At 43.8% G+C, this 21,660-nt stretch overlaps 1 protein-coding gene across 2 annotated transcripts in view; it reads right to left on the reverse strand.

The window, feature by feature from the left end:
* The window catches only part of EXOC4 (exocyst complex component 4), an 862,020-nt gene that overhangs the window by 802,426 nt on the left and 37,934 nt on the right, over window positions 1-21,660 (reverse strand). For both annotated transcript variants that reach the window (XM_062198862.1, XM_062198781.1), the window contains exon 3: window positions 12,842-13,036. In XM_062198862.1, the coding sequence (XP_062054846.1) occupies window positions 12,842-13,036 (195 nt within the window). The remainder of the gene's footprint in view (window positions 1-12,841; window positions 13,037-21,660) is intronic.

Consider the following 21,660-nt stretch of genomic DNA (forward strand, 5'->3'; position numbering starts at 1 on the left):
GTTAGTTAAGGTACGCGCATCCCTAAATAACCATATCATTTTTTAGGATTTTCATATGAATAAACCACAAGTGACTCACACCAATCCCCTACACTTCACTCACTGCTCATTTTTCTATTTCATAAATCATAGTGTGGGATAAATATCCTTGTGCACATATCGCTCAAACACAGAACAATTAAAATTCTTTACTCTTTCCTTTACATAAAATCTACAAGTAGACTCCCAACTCCAAAGTCACACACCTATTCAGGAGTTCTGATGCAGAATGCCAAATTAAGAGCCGTGTTATAAATGGCCCAGAACTGTTTACAATTGCCTTCCTGATGCAATTAGCGATACCTAATACCTTACAGGAAAGAAAAGAATTGTAAATTGCCTATGGAAAAGTTTCAGAAAAAAATCCTTCCTTGTTCTTTACCTCATGGTCCCCTCCACTCCCAGTTCCCACCAGCGCTCCGCCGAGAGAGAATTAAATCTAGTCTTCTGCTCCAACGTGCGAGAGAGGCGACCAACAGCAAGGACATTCTTTTATTGAGGGCCCCAAGTCACTGACCCCTTACGTGCAATTCTTGGCACAAGAGAAGTTACAGAACTTTCCTCTCAAGAGTTGGCAAAGGGGGTGGCTCTGGGAATCCTTTCCGGCTCACACTTAAGACAATTTCGCCCACACTCTGCGAGAGCCACAAATCCATTAGAAAAGCACAGCACTTAGCTCTCTCCTAACACGAACTCTTAAATTCTCACACAGGAATGTAGGAGAGAGATGGCTTGTTTTCATTTTAAGAGCTAGGCAACCACAAGTAATTAGTATCGGGATGAGTCTCAGAGAAAATTGACTTCTTTAACAAGCTCCTTCTATCTTGGGAAGCCAAGCAAACGCTCCTGATCGGTACTCTCAGGCCATCATCAAGTGGAGATTGACAGCTTACTTATCTACAGCATGGGCTGTCCTCGGCTGCAACTTACACAAGTATCTGGTTCCTGTCTGGCTATGGACTGACCAATCAAAAACCCATTCAGGAAGGCCATACACGAGGCTGAAATCATCAATACGATGAAGGGTGTCGGCAAAGCCTTGGGTGTTACTCTTAACAAAGCTCATTCCTCCTACACACACACACACACACACACACACAGTTTACCTGCCTGAACATGTGTGCATCAGTGATGGCAGAGCCAGAAAAGAGCGAGCTCAGCACAACCCCGGGCGGTGCCTTTTCTTTTTACTTGGCACTGGGTAGTGGGGATGGTGGTGGTGATGCCACCCCCCACTTCAAACCTGCATACTGCTTTCCATTGTCCACAGCGCTTTTCCCATACGATATTTCACCTCTATTTTCACAGCCATGCTGTAATGTACTCGAGGTAAGTAGGTGCCTGTCCACCGTACAGATAAGGACACTAAACAAGAGAGAGGTGATTCGTCTATGCTCACGGAATTGGCACGTTACTGAGGGTCAGAATGAAGAATGTCTTGCTTTCACATCCATTTTGCCTCCGCCACGCCACATCATAGATAAGTAGGTAGGTAGGTAGGTTGATATAGAGATATCAGTACTCATCAGTTAATAAATCTGTGCCCCACTTGCAAGTCATTAAATCCCTTCAATAAGTCACATAAGGACACACAGCAAAGATGCACAGATCAGAGCATCAGATGACAGATCTGAAGAGCACCAAGTCGCCAGTCCCAAGCTGAGAAGCATCTAATTTAACTATTAAACTAAACTTGGGATTTTTTTAAAATTAATTATTTGTTTTTATTTATTAAAAAGGCAGAGCAACAGACAGAGGGAGAGGGAGGAGAGAGGGAGAGAGAGAGAAAGGGAGAGAGAGAGGAGAGATAGTGGGAGAGGAAGAGAGGAGGGAGGGAGAGGGAAGAGAAGGAGAGAGAGAAGAGAGAGAGGAGGAGAGACAAGGAGAGAGAGAGAGAGAGAGACAGGAGGGGAGGGGGGGGGGAGAGAGAGAGAGAGAGAGAGAGAGAGAGAGAGATCTTCCACCTGCTGGTTAACTCATCAAATGCCTGCAATAGCTGGGCTGGGCCAGGCCAAAGCCAGGAGCCAGAAACTCCATCTGGGTCTCCCACACAGAGAAAAGGACCCAAGTTCTTGAGCCACCACCCCTGACTGCCAGGAACATCTGCAGGAAGCTAGATCAGAAGCAGAGGCAGGGCTCCATGTTAGGCATTCTAATAAAGCACGGGGGCATCCCCAGTGCCAGCTTAAGCCATGGTGCCACAACACCTGCCCCACTAAACCTGTCTCAACTAAATAATCAGGCTGCAAAAGCAGAAGAGCCACGTATTGATCAGCTGCATCTCCAAACTCTAGCAGAGGCCAGCACCATAGCAGCTCCTCTCCAAACGGGAACACCACCCTGTGATGCATGTTCCCATGTACATTTGGTGCCTAACTACTTAGACCTGGAGTTAAATGAAGACAGGGACAGTTTTCTCTATTCACAGCACGAGCTACGCCCTTCACCAACAGCTCCAAAGTTGTCTGCACATGGGCATCAACTGGACAATGTCGATACTCACTGAGACCAGTGGCCCATCCCCAGGGCCTCTGATTCATTCAGCCTAGGATGTGGCCTGGGCTGTACAAATCCCAAGGGATGCCCTGAGGTTCGGTGTAGAAATGACTGTGCTATTGACAAGCAAGCCAAATAAAAACTGCTGAACTTTATATGATTTAGTGCAATAAAAAACAAAATTTTTACCAGCTTTAAGATAAAAGAGTCTTATGTACAATGGGTTAAAAAAAATGAAAACAAGGGGTTGGCACTGTGGTGTAGTGGGCTACTCCTACGCCTGCAGCACCAGCATCCCATATGGACGCCCATTCGTGTCCCAACTGCTCCACTTCCGATCCAGCTCTCTGCTATGGCCTGGGAAAACAGTAGAAGATGGCCCACATGCTTGGGTCCCTGCACCAGTGTAGGAGACCCGGAAGAAGTTCCTGGCTCCTGGCTTCGCATGGGCTCAGCTCCAGCTGTTGTTGACCATCTGGAGAGTGAACCAATAGATAGGGGATCTCTCTCTCTCTCTCTCTCTTTCAAATAAATAAATCTTAAAAAAAAAAAAAAAAAAAGAGTCCGGCACCATGGCTTAACAGGCTAATCCTCTGCCTTGCAGCGTCAACACACGGGGTTCTAGTCCCAGTTGGGGCGCTGGATTCTATCCCGGTTGGCCTCTTCCAGGCCAGCTCTCTGCTGTGGCCCGGGAGGGCAGTGGAGGATGGCCCAAGTGCTTGAGCCCTGCACCCGCATGGGAGACCAGGAGAAGCACCTGGCTCCTGGCTTCAGATCAGCGAGATGCGCCGGCCGCAGCGGCCATTGGAGGGTGAACCAACGGCAAAAAGGAAGACCCTTCTCTCTGTTTCTCTCTCTCTCACTATCCACTCTGCCTGTCAAAAAAAAAAAAAAAAAAAAAAAGGCAAAATAAAAGGGAAGAAAACCTAATACAATAACCAGGTGCCCATCAAACTGGTTTTAGAGACCTCAGTCTTCAAAAACAAATTTAAATAAAAACACTTTGAGCAGCATGAGAAAGAGTTTCTACAAAGCCGTGCTTTTCTTCTGTTTCAGAGAAGAATAAGGCTGTCAACAAATAAACCTACTCGTTTTGGACACAAAACCTAAAGTTACCACTCAATAACTTTATTTTCAGCTTTTCCCAAACCTTTTTGGAGGGAAGCTCAGATGTAGGCGTTTGAGAGAACAGGGGTTCCCGCGTGAAGCTGGAAGTATCTACAGCTGACACCTTACTCAACAGCAAACCACACCTCTACGCTTGTGCTACTATTCCTACTCTCCCCTTCTATTCCTCTCCACAACGTGCATCATGCTATGAGACACCAGCTGTTCACTCACTCCCTCTCCCTCGAGGTTAAGGCTGCCTTGCCAAATACACATTCCAGCAACAGAAGTGATCACGGTGGCACCATCTCACATTACAGATTCAACCCTGTGAATATCAAAATAGGTGACCAATTCATTCCTGATCAATTATTAGCATAATACCTAGGTCTTTCGTACTGATATTCTGCACCAGGAACTGAGGGGCTTTTGTGATGGTTATTTCATTATTGACATGTGTGTATTTTTATCACTTTGTGAAGAAATCTGTGCAAAATAGTGGAACATTTCAGGCTAACTCCAAGAAGTTCATTGGAATGTTCCAGCTCAGCTCAATACTATTCCCCGAATAATGAAGGGTGCGGGGGAGACAGTTCTGTGAAAGGCAGGCATTTGGTGTAGGGGTTAAGATGCCCAGGTCTCGGGTGGCGCCGTGGCTCACTAGGCTAATCCTCCGCCTGCGGAGCTGGCACCCCAGGGTTCTAGTCCCGGTCAGGACGCCGGATTCTGTCCCGGTTGCTCCTCTTCCAGTCCAGCTCTCTGCTGTGGCCCGAGAGGGCAGTGGAGGATGACCCAAGTCCTTTGGCCCTGCACCCCCGTGGGAGACCAGGAGGAAGCACCTGGCCCCTGGCTTCGGATCAGCGTGGTGCGCTGGCCACAGTGGCGATTGAGGGGTGAATCACTGGAAAAGGAAGACCTCTCTCTCTCTCTCTCTCTCTCACTGTCCACTCTGCCTGTCAAAAAAAAAAAAAAAAAAAAAAGATGCCCAGGTCCCTCATCAGAACACACCTAGGTTTCAGTGTCAGCTCCAGCTTCCTGCTGATGCAGGCCCTGGGAGCCAGCAGGTGATGGCTCAATTGTTGGTCCCTGGCTCCAGCCTCAGCCCATTGTGGCCATTAGGGGATGAACTAGCAGACGGGAAATCTGTCAGCTTCTCTCTCTCTTCCACCCCCACCCCCCATCGAAACAAATTCTGTGAGATCTCAGAAACGCTCAAACCACACAAAAAGGCTGTATGTTTTGGGTCCTTTTTTTCTTACATGTACACTGATCGTTTGATAGTAGGTACATCATCACATCTTCCCTTTCCCATAATGAAAAAATAAGATCAGTTTACTTGCTAATGACACCGTTCTACTGACACAAATAGGAGTGACTCCTATTTGTATCTACTGTGTTCTACTGTCTACCCCTATTTGTGGTCTACTGGTTCTACTGTCAAAGTACTCACAGAAAGATCAACTACTCTAACACTAAAATCAACATTTTTGATAAGCAGCTTCTCATATTGAACTGGTTTATCTCTAATTACAACGCCCAGATTAACACATTTCGTTACCTAAGAGTAGATTTTGCAACAAGATGATCTTGGAGAGTTTACCAACAGATTGCATTGCTTACAATTATACAACCCATGCATTCCCTATGAACATAAATTTGACATTAAGATAAATAAGTAACTATGACACAGAATCCGTAACATGTCCATGCCAAATCCCCCAAAAATGGCATAGAACTTTGGGTCTTGGACATCATCCATGCTTTCCGAGAAAAATCTTTCTCGACCTGCAGCAGTTCTTCTGACTTTAGATACGCCAGTTTTTCATGCAGGTACACGTCCATGTTGGGCCAAAAGGAAGACGAGTCCAAAAAACGCTTAGCCCTACTTCAACTCCTTTACTTGCTCAAAGCAGTTTGGCCTCCAGAACAGTTTTTGAGATTATAACATGGGAGCAATCATCATATCCTTTTCTACACTAGCAATAAAAATAACCAATTAGTTATAAACATTTCAAAGAGCTTACTACGTATATGTAAATATTTTATATATTGACTTAATATCTAATAGTCAGCAACCTTTGGAGGTATAGAGGGGTCTTCAAAATCTCATGGACAATGAATACTATGAAAAAACTAGGCATCGATTTCAAATTTTGTGCACCAAAATGAATGATTTTTAATTCCATTTTTTCTATGAATTTTCTAAGTAACATTATTCTTAATTCCAGCTTTTAGCAAAGATAAATTAATTAGCCACCAGGCATCCAGCTGGTAACAGTCAAAGCTGGGATTCAGGCATAGGCTCACTTGGCCCCCAGCTAAGGCAGGTGCTGCCATTCACAATCCTCAATGTTACCCCCAAATTTCCAAGGATTTGCAAAGTGAAAATGCTACCAATAGGAGGGTCCTTCAAAAATGTCATAAATTTAAAAAGTAATTTTATTTTGATGCAAACAAAACCCTGAAATCCAGGCATAGAGAAGCCTTCAAAAAGAACATGGAAAATGCAAATTATGGAAAAATATGTATGGATTTCTAAAAAAAATTCTGCACTAAGATAAACTTACCTTTTAATTCCATTTTCCATGACCTGTTTGAAGTATTCTCATATATTTATTTTCATTTACTTACAGGATTTGAGAAATCTATGAAAATTAAATAGCTAGCTTAGTCTCTTTATCACAGATACGGCCGCACTCTTATAGTTTAAGTGAAATAATTCCACTACAGCATTTCCTCAACAAAGCTCTCTGAAATCCTCTGGGAAGAATGCAGCGACATAAATATGTTATTATAATCATCATCACAATCCTTATCTGACTATACAGCTATGGATGGATTCTTTTTTAAGAGGCATATAAATAAAGAGAAAAATGATTAAGAGACATTCAAAATCTCACCAATCTCAGGGAAGCTTAGAAATGGGAAAAAAAATTACTTTAGTCACAAGGCTTGCGACTGTCAGCTGAAGTGCTTCAACAGTACTTACACCAGCGTGGTTTTCACTGATTGAATGCAATTATGGGTTGACTTCTATGGGCTGATAAATCAGAACTTGTGAAAGTGGCTGCAAAGCTTTCTGTACAATTTTAGTTAGATGCAGACTTCTACACAAATTTTCCTTTCAAAAAAACTTTATAAACATATTAACCATCATGAAATACCTTCCTGGTTAGCTCATGCCACTGGGAGGAAGCCGCTATTCTTATATTAATAATTCTGCCCAGAATTAATCAGTCATTGTACATTAGAACTAGCAGCTGGAGTGTTTTGAGTGATAATGAAACCTGTAACAAGGCATCTTCAGCCGTCTTTTCAAGACAATAAGGGAATTAAAATTTCAATTTAAATGCAGAGGTTTGAAACACGCTTCACTGGCAAAATTACTTCAATTAATGTGAGTGGAATACAAAGGACACACTGCAGAAATGTGATGCAGCAACCAGAAATTATGTCATTAATGTGCTTGCATCAACTCAGCACAATGACTGCAAAGGTCTAATTTAAACCACACATATCACAAAGCTACAGGCTACAATATTAATCAAGCCTCTGATTTCTACATGACGGACACAGCCTTCATATTGGATCACTTTTAGCTTTTCAGAAGCCAACAGCAGCTGTTTACCTTGAAGAAGGAACAAAGGACCAGGACCATTTGCCGACATCCCGTCATGACAATTTAATTATTTTATGCAATACTCGAGTTATCCTATCAGAAGGAGAAATAAATACCCCACCTAGCAGCCAGGCCCATGGCTACCAGACCTGAGTGATAGTAACGCAGAACAACAGGAGCTGGCGGGAGCCATGGGTCACCGCTGATTTATTTACTATGGTCTTATTAACCTGTCCTGATTAAATTACCATGGCCTGCATCTGTGCCTGCCTTAAAATGCAAATGCAAGCTGTCTTGACAAACAAATCCAAGGAACTCAGGGGGCTCTGAAGGGCCAGCCTGTCCCATCTTCACTTTCCTCTGACACCTTTTACCAAAGATTTCCACTTGGACCCCTGAGATGAGTTAAGCCAATTTTACTTCTAATAGCATACAACCATGTGGAAAGGAAATGTGATTATTTTTCAGATACTGTCCAATGAAAGAGCAATTACAGACCTTATTATTCACTCTTATATACAAAAGAACAAGTTGAAGGGTATTTCCAAACTTTCAGGCACACTTTAAATCCTACCTCCATGAAATCTTAGTATACTGAAGACAGAAAAATCATTGCTTGCCGGAAATGCTAACTCCCCAGGCCACACAGAGCAACCACCTCATCTGTCAAATGGCAATGATGTCACAAAACTGTCTCTCGTGGGGTGGTGGTGAGGATTAAATGAGTTAACAAATGTGACATGCTGTGTACCAGCATACAGTAAGTGCTTGGTACATACTAGTATTGTTATCATTGCTCTTCATTAAAATGTTACTAAAAGGAAAAGTTAGAACTAAAGAAGCTTACATGAAACAAAAATAAAACCAAGAAACAAACAAAAATAAACAATCAGAGGGGGGAAAAACGGATCAGAGCTCCAAGAAAAGAAACTATTTTTTGCTCTGTGTACTGATATTAAAGTTTTTCACATAGTTACCCATTTGGGTAATGATGTGTGAATTCTGAGTATATGAGAGCTGCACCACACTATGTACTAGAAGTAGGTAAGACACAACAACCCCTACCCTCCATGATCTACAGCACAAACAAAAGCCAGTAAGTACATTATGATGTTGAAGAAAACAATACAGAAAAGCATCTGGCTCTCTGGGACATTCAGTGGATGGAGTCTGAGCCAAGTCTTAGAGAATAAGTCATCATTTTCCAGGCAGACAGGATTGGGAATCAGTTCAGGGAAATACATGGTCAATTAAAAAAAGAGAAAGCTAACACATCCCCGTACACCAGCAACAAATAACTAGAAACTGTAATTAATAAGGCACTGCGGTTTTAAAAAGCAACAAAAAAATAATGATTCCCAGAAATAAACCTAACAAAGTAAATGTAACACCTCTAAGGAATAGATCACTGAGAATAATTAAAGGATCCGAATGAAGAGTTGAACAAACGAGAGGCACGTCCTGTTCACGCATAGGAAGACCTAATATTGCAAAGATGGAAATTCTCTCACATTCAATCACACTTTTTGTGGAACTTGACAAGCTACATTAAAATTTGGGGGAGACAATAAAAGGGCCAAGAACAGCAGCAATGTGGAAGAGTGCAATTCTGAATAGTAAGACAAGGGACTGCTACCACCTTCTATCAAGATATATTATAAACTTACAGTAATTAAAACAGCATGTGTTTGATGCGGGTTCAGATGACAACAATTAAACAAACTAAAGAGCTAACAAACAGATCCATATAGGTGAAAAATTGTCATGTGACCAGAATGGCATTGGAAATCAGCAGAAAAAGGATTCAATAAAAGTCTGAGCCAACTGACTCTGTAGAAGAAAGATTAGATCCTTAATTCCCAACATACATAAAATTGGACTTTCAATGGATTAAAGAGGAAAGTGCAATTGTCGTTATGACTGTGAGATAGCAAAAAGCACTTCTTGAAATAAAAATCACACTGTCAATGAAAAAGACTGAGAAATTTGTGTTACAATTTTAAATTTCCTTATAACAAAAGATACCATAAACAAAATGGGAGAAGACATTTGCAATCTACTGAACTGATCCTGGGTGTGGAGGTAGTCAGTGAGTGACAAGGAACAGAGATGTGCCAGAGCCCAGCATCACCTAAAACCCTGCCCCCTGCCCTGCTGACCCAACATGGCTGCAGACAGCACACCCACTCCCCAACATGGACCAGAGCCTCACTGCCCCTCCTGCACTAGGCACCATGATGACCACGTGCACGCTGCACCCCATGTGGAGACACCATGACACCTTCCTGAAGACCACCTTGTGTGGTGACACCTTGTCCAAGCTCCACCCCATTTGTATATTCGATTAGGGACCCATTCCCTACCCTATAAAGGAATGACTCAAACTTTGCTGGGGCAGCCTGCATTCATGTCTGAATGTCTACCATCTTTTTAAATAAGTCCTACCTTCCAGCACTGCTAGCTAAATCTTTGCTTTGAATTCTTCCCTCAAGCCAAGGCAAGAACTTGGAATAAATCCAGCCAAGGATCCCATTCCCCACAACAGAAAAAAAAAGGATTAAGAAGGGGTCAGGGGAGGTGCCCTGGCTAAGTGGTGTAGGGGCTGCAGGCACTGCCTGGGACACCAGCATCCCACATGGGCCCAGGTTCCTGTACCAGTGGCTCCACTTCTGCTCCAGAGCCCTGCTAATGCACCTGGGACAGCAGTGGTGGATGGTCCAAGTGCTTGGGCCCCTGCACTCAGGTAGGAAACCAGGATGAAGCTTCCTGCTCTTGGCTTTGGCCTGGCCCAGCCCTGGCCATTGCACCCATACAGGGAGTGAAGTCAGTGGATAGAAGATTTTTCTCTCTGCCTTTCCATCTAACTTTGCCTTAAAAATAAATAAATCTTTAAAACAAAACAAACAAACAAACAGATTAGCATCCAGAATATGTACTAGTAAATGACTACAATCAGAAAAAAGGAACAAAACTGGGAAATGCATCTCACCTTTTCTGGAGGTAACTCTTCCCTGCCTGCTCCCATCACCTCAGCCACACAGTTTAGCTAAACCAATGGTCACAGAACTCAGATAGGCACAGTCTGGTTTGTTACTAAATTAGGGGAAAAAAAAAGTTTCTTCTGCAAAGCTGGAAAGATGTAGAACATCACCTATATCCTGTCTGCTCCCCCAACATCAAGCCCCGTCCCCTATATGTGAAAGAGACTAGTGAACAACAAAGCCACAAGGAAGACCTGCAGAGAAAACAAAGAGGAAGTTTTCCATATACACCCAACATGTTGGTTATATGACTCAACAGTTATTTTTGCCTAAATCAGCTAGAAGGCCGGCACCACGCTCACTAGGCTAATCCTCCGCCTGCGGCGCCGGCACCCCGGGTTCTAGTCCCGGTTGCTCCTCTTCCAGTCCAGCTCTCTGCTGTGGCCCGGGAAGGCAGTGAAGGATGGCCCAAGTGCTTGGGCCCCTGCACCCGCATGGGAGACCAGGAGGAAGCACCTGGCTCCTGGTTTCAGATCGGCATAGTTTCGGCCGTAGTGGCCATCTGGGGGGTGAACCAACAGAAGGAAGATCTTTTCTCTCTGTCTCTCTCTCTCTCACTAACTCTGCCTATCAAAAAAAAAAAAAAAAAAATCAGCTAGAATTGAATTTCTGTAACTTGCAACAAACAATGTAGAAAAGTTATCTAATGAGGTCCCCAGAAAAATAGATCCAAAAGCAAGAGATGGGGATAATATTGATTTTTACTTAATAAGACCATAAAAAAAAAAAAACCTGAAATCCTAAAATGAACATAATTTTTTTAAAGATTTTATTTATTTATTTGAGAGGTAGAATTACAGACAGTGAGAGGGAGAGACAGAGAAAGGTCTTCCTCCCGTTGGTTCACTCTCCAAACGGCCACAACGGTCAGAGCTGCACCGATCTGAAGCCAGGAGCCAGGAGCTTCTTCCCAGTCTCCCATGCAGATGCAGAGGCCCAAGGACTTGGGCCATCTTCTACTGATTTCCCAGGCCATAGCAGAGAGCTGGCAGAAGTGGAGCAGCGGGGACTTGTACCAGTGCCCGTATAGGATGCCAGCACCACAGGCCGCGGATTAACCTACTGCATCACGGCACTGGCCCCTAAAATGAACATAATTAACCAATCCTATGCCACAGCCAAGAGTAGACTGTGGTTACCCCCTTCCGCTGGAGAAACTGACCCTTCACTCAGCCCTATCCCACAACCAGGTTTTTATAAAGGACAGACTATCACAACACTTCTCATCCCTCAGCTACGAATTTCCTCAAAAGCTTCTCATGAAGGCCTCGCAGCAAAATTCTTCTTGGAAGTCTGAATGCATTAGAACCACGGAACGCCTTTCACCTGTGGCCCCCCCAGGCCCCCCCCCATTTTTTTTTTCATTGTTACCACCCGTCTAGCTCTGCGGAATAAAGATAAAGGGCTTTCACCTTCGTGGAAAAGAAGACACTGCAAACACAGCCCATCCCCTGCTGGGAGCCCTGGGAGGCTCCATGCATATGGAGAAGTTTGGGACCAGACCCCAGTGAGGACAGGGGAGGGGAAGGAGGTGCCTTTTCCAAGGGCTCCAAACTCTTGGGCTGGATGTTTAGGGGGCAAGATCTGCATGTGAATTTTTGATTCATCTTCTTGACACTCCATCCCAGGCACCACCAATTGCAACCCTCTGGTTACCCTCACTAACTGAAAAAGTAACCAAACACCATGGACTACAGCACAGGTTCAAAGGCAGGCTATGGGGGGTGGGAGGGGGCTCCTGCTTTAAAGTTACTTCTATTTTTAGTCCCCCTCACTCAAGTTTATTTTCTTTCTTACCGGTTTAAAGAAAAACAAATCCCTAGTGCAAAAACACTTTCAAAGAATTTGTGGAACAAGTTTATACATCTTCAACAAAAGTTCTATCCTTTGTTCTTTATTATGAGATTCATTAACTACTTCCTCTGAAACTAAAAATAAAAAAAATTAAAAAAATAAATAAAAAACACCTCTCATCTCCAATCCATGATGATTTAAGTACTGGATGACTTTTTTGGTCTTCTAATTTGAGAAGCAGACTCCTATGCACTACTGGATCACTCCCCAAGTGCCTGCAACCACCCAGGCTTGGTCAAGATAGGCCAAGCCAAAGCCAGAAGCCAAAAACTCAATACAGCTCTCCCATGTAGGTAGCAAGGATCCAACTACATACATGACCCATCCGTCACCTGCTGCCTCCCAGGGTCTGCATTAGCAGGGAGCTGGGGTCAGGAACCAGGACTAGGAATCAAACCCAGGCACTCCAACAGGGGACTCAGGCAGGCCAAGCAGCATCTTATCTGCTAGGCAAAAACACCTGCCCCTAGAACTGGTTTCCGACCATTTCATTTCTTGCCAGTGTTCCAAAGACAGACAATGCATAAGTAATCACCTTCTACAATTTCAAGCACTGAAATGCGGAAGAGAACCAGCCACGGTTCGTGTGCAAGGACTGGGGAACCCCAAGGTGTCCCAGGATTCAAGGAGAACAGGGCGTGCCTGCATCTTAGAAGAAGGGACCTCAGCAGGGCCGCTCTCTTACCAGCATGTCGGTGGCACTGAGGTAGTGCTTGCTGGCCATGCACTGCTCCAGCTTTTGAGGCACCTGCTTGATGTTCTCGATTTCATCCAGCAGGTTCAGGACATGCTTGTGCTCGATGCCTTCAATCCAGAGCTTCCGAAGCTCGTCCCGTTTGCAGTGCAGCAGCATCTTACAGGAAAGCAGATTCTCTTTCACCTGTGAGCAAACAGATTGAGTGCAGAGTCAGTACCAAGTGCTGCCAGCCTAGACCCGTCGTCTGGTTCCTATTCCTCATCAGTACCACTACACGTAACAGTTCCCAGGTCCCGCTCCCACTCCCTCCCCTGGGTTGGTCTGCTTGCGCAATCTTAATCCTGGTTCTGACACTGCCTCCTTGGGCACACCTCCACCTCGCTATGTCTGCACTTTCTGTCCCGTGAAATGAGAAAACTACTCTTAATGTACCTTTAAGTGAATCACGGAATAATTACTAAGAATATAAAGCACTCTGGAAATACGAAACATCACATAAATGTTAATTGACCTACCAGGGGGATGATCAATATGGCACTCCCTGCTATTACTCCTTCCCAACCCTTCTTGCACATTTCCTATGCAGCTGGTAAGTCACTGTGCCCACGCTTGCAGCTCTGGGAGTCCAACTCAAGTCTACAACCAAGGAACTGAGCAGCCATCTCCACTCACATCAAATCACCCCAATTTCCAAATCGGAAGAGGTACATGCAGAGAGAATCTCGAGGGGACATATCAAGGATATCTGGCCTTGTATTCTGAATACTAGGTGTGTAATAAGACAATCTCCAGCATCCCCAGCGATCTGCAGTGCAGTGACTGGTACAGGCACAACATAGCAAAACAGAAGGGGAAGGAGGCAGTGGGGGATGGGGACTCCCAACGCACTTGCTAAGAGCTAGCTTGTATTTTCTACCCTAATTAAAAATTTCAAATTTTTATTACAGGGAAAAACAACTGTGCTCTTTCAGTCAGAGAACTGCTTTCAAGGACTTTTGACGGTCCTAACATGCATTTCTATTTAAAATCCAGTATTTGTTGAAACTTTTGCTACTGTTTTTTGAGATAAAATTTCTGCGTGACCCCATCTCAAAGTGTACTATGTGACGGGTTTCAGCAGAGGCATTCGGCTGCACATTCCAAGCCTCTACCAATGCGAAGGATCTTCCCGTCACCCCAGAAACTCACAGGACTTGATGACTGAAAATCTGTATTCTTCCATTATGAGATTGGTGTCGTGGTGCACATACTCACTGACACCATACTTCTGAGGATTACCAAACTAAATTTCAATAATTTGGAGCCGGCACTGTGGCCTATTAGGTTAAGCCTCTGTCTGCAGTGCCTACTTCCCCTATGGGCACCAGTTGAGTTCCGGCTGCTCCATTTCCGATCCAGCTCCCTGCTAATGGCCTGCTAAGCAGCAGAAGCTGCCCCAAGTGCTTGGGCCCCTGCACCTGCGTGGGAGACCCAGAAGAAGCTCCTGGCCCTTGGCTTCAGATAGGCCCAGCTCTAGCCATTGCAGCCATTTAGGAGGTGAACCAGCAGATGGAAGACTTCTCTCTTTCTCTCTGTCTGTAACTCTGCCTGTCAAATAACTAAATAAACAAATCATTAAAAAAAATCAGCAATTTTTCCGACAAATATGTAAATTATATAGATGGATGCAAAAACTGCACACTCTTATTTTAAAAGATTTATTTATTTACTTTTAATGTATTTTAATTGTTCACTATTTTTTAACAGATCAATGTGATTTGTAGATACAATGCTAAGGACATAATGATATTCACTTCTTCCCTCCCTCGCACACTCCTTCTCCCTTTTTTTTTTTTAGTTTCTGAGATTACATATTTTAAATTTACATTACAATAAAAAGACTTAATATTTCACCAAATAAGAATTCTAACAATTAAAAAACAAAAACAAAAATCTAGTTTAGTGGGAATATAGACAATGGCTAGAAACAATAGTTGAATGGAAAAATAACCATTTCACCCATATACAATAAATTTTAAAGTAATCACAGATCATTAAAACTACAGTAGTATAATATTCTTAACCATGGGTTTGAAAAAGATACAAAACAAAGTTTCACAAAACTACATTTGCAGCAATACTGATACACACAGGCATTTCTTTTTTTTTCTTCTTTTTCTTCTTCTTTTTTTTTTTTTTCAGATTTTGGCTCCCACATATAAAGGAGAAGATGTGCTATTTGTCTTTCTGGTGCAGCTCATTTTATTCCAACATGATGTCATCCAGTTGTGACCATTCTGCTGCAAATGCTAGAATTTCATTCTTTTTTATAGATGAATAATACTGCATTGGGTGTACATACCCCATTTCTTTATCCACTCATCCGATGATGGGCACCTTGGTTGATTCCAAATTTTGGCTACTGTGAACAGTGCTGCTGTAAACATGGTGGCGCAGGTGTCTGTTTTATACACTGTGTTCAAGTCTTTTGGGTATATACCCAGCAGTGGGATTGCTGGATCACACGGCAAGTCTATTTCTAGTTTTTTAAAGAAATCTTCATAATGTTTTCCACAGTGGCTGCACTAATTTACAATACCATCGCCAGCATTTGTTATACTTTGGTACTGGATTTTAGCCATTCGGGCAGGGTGAAGTATTATCTCATTGTGGTTTTGATTTGCATTTCCCAGATTGCTAGTGATATTGAGCATTTTTCATATTATGTTTAGCCATTTGTATTTCTCCTTTTGAGAACTTTCTATTGAAGTCTTTTTCCCATTTCTCAAATGGATTTTTTTTTTTTTTTTAGTTTTTTGAAATGGTTCAACATTCACAAATTAAACATCATAAATCACATCAATAGAATGAAGAACAAAAACCATATGGTCATCTCAATAGATGCAGAGGAAGCATGATAAAAATCCTTCAAAAATTAGACATGAAAGGAATATTCCTCAAAATTATAAAGGCTACATTATCACAAACTAACAGCCAATATCATAGAGAATGGAGAAAAGCTGAAAGCATTTCCTTTCAAATCTAAAACAAGACAAGGATGTCCACTTTTGCTACTCTTATTCAATATAGTACTGGCAGTGTTAGCGAGAGCAATTAGGGAGAAGAAAGAAAGAAAGGACATCAAAATTGGAAAAGAAGTCAAATTATCTATGTTTGCAGATGACATGATATTGTTCATGGAAAAACCGAAACACCTCACCAAAAAACTGTTAGAATTGATCAACTAATTCAGTAAAGTTGTAGGTTATAAAATAAACATACAAAAACAGTAGGTTTTTTGTATGCTAAAGATGAACTCATAGAGAAATCAAGAAAGAAATCCCATTCACAAGAGACACAAAAAAACTCACAAATATTTAGGAATACATTTAACCAAAGAAGTGAAAGATCTCTACAATAAAAATTATCAAAAATTGATGAAAGAAATCATCAAGGACACAAAATAATTGGAAGATCTTCCTTGCTCATAGATCAGAAGAATCAATATTATCAAAATGTCTATACTACCTAAAGCAATTTACAGATTCAGAGCAAATCCCTATCAAAATACCAACGCATTCTTTATAGAATTAGAAAAAACAATCCTAAAATTTATATGGAATCACAAAAGACCCCAAATAACCAAAGTGAGCCTGAGCAAATAAAACCAAGCTGGAAGCATCACGATATGACTTTAAAGAATACTACAAAGATATAATAATTAAAACAGCTTGGTATTGGCATAAAAACTGATATATAGATCCATAGAACAGAATGGAGAGCTCAGAAGTTAATCCACGTACCTACAGCCAACTGAAATTTGACAAAAGTGCTCAGACCACACAGTGGGGTAAGGATAATGTCTTCAACACTGGTTCACTCCTCAAATGGCTGCAACAGCCAGAGCTGGGCCAGGCCAAACCCAGGAGCCAGGAGCTTCATCTGGGTCTCCCACATGGGTGCAGGGGTTCAAGGACTTGGACCATCTTATGCTGCTTTTCCCAGGTGCATTAGCAGGGAGCTGGATGGGAAGTGGAGCAGCCAGGCCTCAAACCAGCGTCCATTTGGGATGCAGGCATTGTAGGCAGAAGGTTAACCTGCTATGCTGAACTCATAGGGTTTCTTAAGGAAGCCCACTATCTATTCTGAGAACTTCAGGACAAAATTTAAATCACGCATTTCTAAGACTCTCTTGTGAGGAAAACAAAAAGTTTTGAATAAGAGGACTTTGCAGTCTCCCTTGATAAGCAAATAGGGTGATTATTAATTTGGGGTTGCAGCTGTCTCTACTCCCTCCTTCCTGCCATCCAACCAAAGCAATGACAGAGAAGTTCTTTTAAACATAAAGCATTAAGAAAAGAGGAGAGGGAACAGCAGGTAAAAGACTGCAATAAAACAATAAAACTCTGGAGTCTGGCAAGGAGAGGGATGGAAAGCTGGGTCATGAAATTAGCAGACCAGACAAACCTGAGACCTTAGCCAGGAGCAGGGTTTGCTAGCACAGAAAAGGAGGTACCAAGCATACTAAAGGCGGGCACAGGGTTAAAGCTTTCTATAATGGTATTGTGAGCTCTAGATGACCATCAAGCCACAGAGAGAGACAATTCTCCCATCCCCTCGGCATCAGCTAGCCTGGACAGGCTGAATCGGAGGAATCCAGACCAGGTGAGGTACAGACAGAGCCCAGGAGGATGAAGTCCAAGTGGGGCCTTTTGAACAGCATGACCCCCCGGCCCATCCTGGCTCAGCCTCCTGTAGGGTGGGGCAGCTGGACTTTGAGCCCCAACACGGGAGACTTGCTGCCTCCCACCTTGGGGAAGGTGACCTGTGACCTGCCCCGAGTGAAAAGAGCTGCTTCCATTTGGGGTTTCACTGAAGACACCATTGAGTGCCTGCCCGGTCCACACAGACAAGCCCCAGTCACCACTGTGGCACTTCCCTCTCCCTCGCCCTCTAGATGCACAGGAAAGCCTGTAGAACAGAAAGACACCAACACGAGAAGGCAGCTGAAGGCAGGATGGGAAATTGTTTTAATAATCATTAGCATCCTTAGAGAAAATAAGATAACCTATCTCAACAGTGAAGCAATAAAAAAAAATCAGAAAATGACAGCTCTTAAAAGTTAAAAAAAAAAAAGTTTTTAATGCAATAGAAATACTACCAGATACCCTAAAGAACTCTTCAAAACAAACAAAAGGGGCCAGTGCTGTGGCACAGCAGGTTAAAACCCCTGCCTGCAGCACTAGCATCACATAAGAATGCCGGTTTGAGTCCCAGCTGCTTCACTTCCAATCCAGCTCCCTGCAAATGCGCCTGGGAAAGCAGTGGAAGATGGATGGCCCAAGTGCTTGGGCCCCTGCACCATGTGGGAGACCCAGAAGAAGCTTCTGGCTTCTGGCTGTGGCCTGGCCCAGTCCTGGTTGTTGTGGCCATTTGTGGAGCAAACCAGTGGATGGAAGACCTTTCTCTCTCCCTTTCCCTCTCTCTCTGTACCTCTGCCTTCCACATAAATAAAATAAATCTTTAAAAAAAAATCTATAAAGAAAAATAAAAAAGGCCTACACAAAGGACTTCCTGGTGAATCCGAATGGCATCAGACTTTTCTCAACAGTGACACTGGAAAGCTACAAGACAAAGGAACAACATACCTTCAAAATTCTAAGAATTATTTTCCCCAAAAATAAACTATCCATCAAGTATGTATGAAGAAAGAATACAGGCAATTTCAGACATGCAAGCTTCAAATAACAAACAGTATATACACCACACGCCAGCAAACGACTGAAGAATGTGCTCAATCTTCAGAGCAATCCAAGAGAAAAACGGAAGAAACATAAGATCCAGGAAAGGCAGAATCCAAAATAGTAAACAGGCAACAGGACGATTCAGTCACTAGCTCCAGGGGAAACAGAAATAGCTACAAAACTGCAGGAGGGAACACACGATCAAGCTGTAAGTTGTGGGTCCAAGGACTTAGGCAGTTGTAACGAGAGAAGCACTGACTAAGCAAAACAGGACACTGCTCCTGCGACATGTCGCTGCATATGGAGAGATGAGGAGGAAGATGGAGTGGGGGGAGAGTAAAGCCTTAGCTTCCACAGCTGGAAGTCAGTACACGATGTCTAAGTAAAAAACTCAAGAAGGAAATGGTTTAAGAACATTGTAAGAAACAGAAATATTGGTGCTGGAGCTGTGGCACAGTGGGCTAAGCCTCGACCTGTGGCACTGGAGTCGCATATGCGTGCCTCTTCAAGTCCTGGCTACTCCTCTTCTCATCCAGCTCTCTGCTATGGCCTGGGAAAGCAGCAGAAGATGGCCCAAGTGCTTGAACCCCTGCACCCATGTGGGAGACCCGGAAGAAGCTCCAGGCTCCTGGCTTCGGTTCGCCTCAGCTCCAGCAGACATCTGGGGAGTGAACCTGAGGATGGAAGACCTTTCTCTCTGTAACTCTACTTCTCAAATAAATAAAATAAAATCTAAAAAAGAAAGAAAAAAAAAATAACAGGGCCAGCGCTGTGGCATAGCAAGTAAAGCCACCGCCTACGATGCTGGCATCCCATATGGGAGCCGGTTCAAGTTCCAGCTGCTCTATTTCCCATCCAGCTCTCTGCTATGACCCTGCACCCACTTGGGAGACCCGGAAGAAGCTTCTGGCTTCAGATCAGCCCAGCTCACTGATCAGCAGCCACTTGGGGAGTGAACCAGTGGATGGAAGAATACTCTCTCTCTCAATCTCTCTCTCTCTCTCTCTGCCTCTGCCTCTCTGAAACTCTCTCTTTAGAATAAATAAACCTTTAAAAAAAAAAAAAAAAAACCTGACTGAAGCAGGATAAGATGGGGCCCTAGTTTTTGATCATCATTTGTGATTTTCCTTTGACTTTTAAACACCTTATCAAGGTCATTCCTAGACCCCTTGGAGTTCATGGTCCCTGGGATAAGAACTCCAGGTATTAAATTCTTTGTATTTTAAGTTTTAGTTAAGTTCGGTTAAAATTCTGATAGTCTGGTCTTACCTCTTGTTTCTAGAATTCTCAGCTTTTTCTCTATGTGTAATGGTTCCCATGGAAATAATTAAAAATAAATTTCATGTCACACAACACCCAACCAGACTCCTGATCAAGAGTCAGGGATAAGGCCGGCGCCGCGGCTCACTAGGCTAATCCTCCGCCTTGCGGCGCCGGCACACCGGTTCTAGTCCCGGTCGGGGCGCCGGATTCTGTCCTGGTTGCCCCTCTTCCAGGCCAGCTCTCTGCTATGGCCCGGGAGTGCAGTGGAGGATGGCCCAAGTCCTTGGGCCCTGCACCGCATGGGAGACCAGGAGAAGCACCTGGCTCCTGTCATCGGATCAGCGCGGTGCACCGGCCGCGGCAGCCATTGGAGGGTGAACCAACGGCACAAGGAAGACCTTTCTCTCTGTCTCTCTTTCTCACTGTCCACTCTGCCTGTCAAAAATAAATTTAAAAAAAAAAGAGTCGGGGATAAACCCAGAGTGTCTGTGGAGCATTTCACACCAGGACATTTACTCTGTAGCTCATGGAAGAAAAGAGAAAAGGAAGACAGGATGTGGACGGTAGAACCCTGGCATCAGGCTGCATAGATAATGAACACTTGCAGAATGATTCCCTAACACAGCTGCAGGGAAAAGCTACAAGGACATCTAACACTAAACTGCTCTGAGACTTCAGCTTTCTGATAAGAAACTTAGAGTTACAAAGAAATGCCATTTTTAAGTTTCTTTTGTTTATTAATATTGATTTGTGCATTTGAGAGGCGGAGTTATAGACAGAGAGAGGGAGAGACAGAGAGAGAGGCCTTCCATCCACTGGGTCACTCCCCAAATGGCCAAAATGGCCAGAGCTGGGCCGATCTGAAGCCAGGAGCCAAAAGCTTCTTCCAGAAGCTCCTACACGAGTGCAGGGGCCCAAGCCCTCAGACCATCTTCTGCTGCTTTCCCAGGCCATGAGCACAGAGGTGGATTGCAAGAGGAGCAGCTGGAACATGAACCAACAGCCATGTAGGATTCCGGTGCTGCAGGAGGAGGCTTTAACCTACTATGCCACAGCACCAGCTCCTAACCTTTATTTATGTATTTATTTGAAAGGGAGAGTAACAGAGAAGGAGACACAGAGATCATCCCTGTGCTGGTTCACTCTCCAAATGCCCACAACAGCCAGAGCTGGGCCAGGAGCCAGGGCCCATCTGGGTCTCCCACATGGGTGGCAGATGTCCAAGCACTTGGGCCATTACATTAGCAGGAAGCTGGATACGAAGTAGAGAAGCTGGGACTGGAACCACTCTCCAATATGGGACACGGGTGCTCCAAGCTGCAGCTTAACCTGCTGTATGACAATGCGTGCCCCTGAGAAATGCCATGTTAAAACTTGGGGGACAGGGTGAGTCAACAACACAAGAGAGAACACATAACTGTAAAAACATGATGTTGAGCAAAAGCAGCCAGATCCGACGGAGGACACAAGGTATGACGTTCTGGAACAGGCAATGGGAGACCAGGAGAAGCACCTGGCTCCTGCCATCGGAACAGCGCGGTGCGCCGGCCGCAGCACGCTACCGCGGCGGCCATTAGAGGGTGAACCAACGGCAAAGGAAGACCTTTCTCTCTGTCTCTCTCTCTCTCTCTCACTGTCCACTCTGTCAAAAAAAAAAAAAAAAGGGTAGAGACAGAGCTCAAATCAGCCACTGTGGGAGAGAACTGACTACAAAAAGGCAGGAGGAAACACATTCAAGGCTACGTACGTTTGCCAAAACTCATGGAACTCTACTTGCAAAATATGTGCATTCTATTATGTGCAAATCCTACCGCACTAAGG

Source organism: Lepus europaeus, chromosome 1 (genome assembly GCF_033115175.1).
Source record: "Lepus europaeus isolate LE1 chromosome 1, mLepTim1.pri, whole genome shotgun sequence".
Classification (NCBI taxonomy): Eukaryota; Metazoa; Chordata; class Mammalia; order Lagomorpha; family Leporidae; genus Lepus; species Lepus europaeus.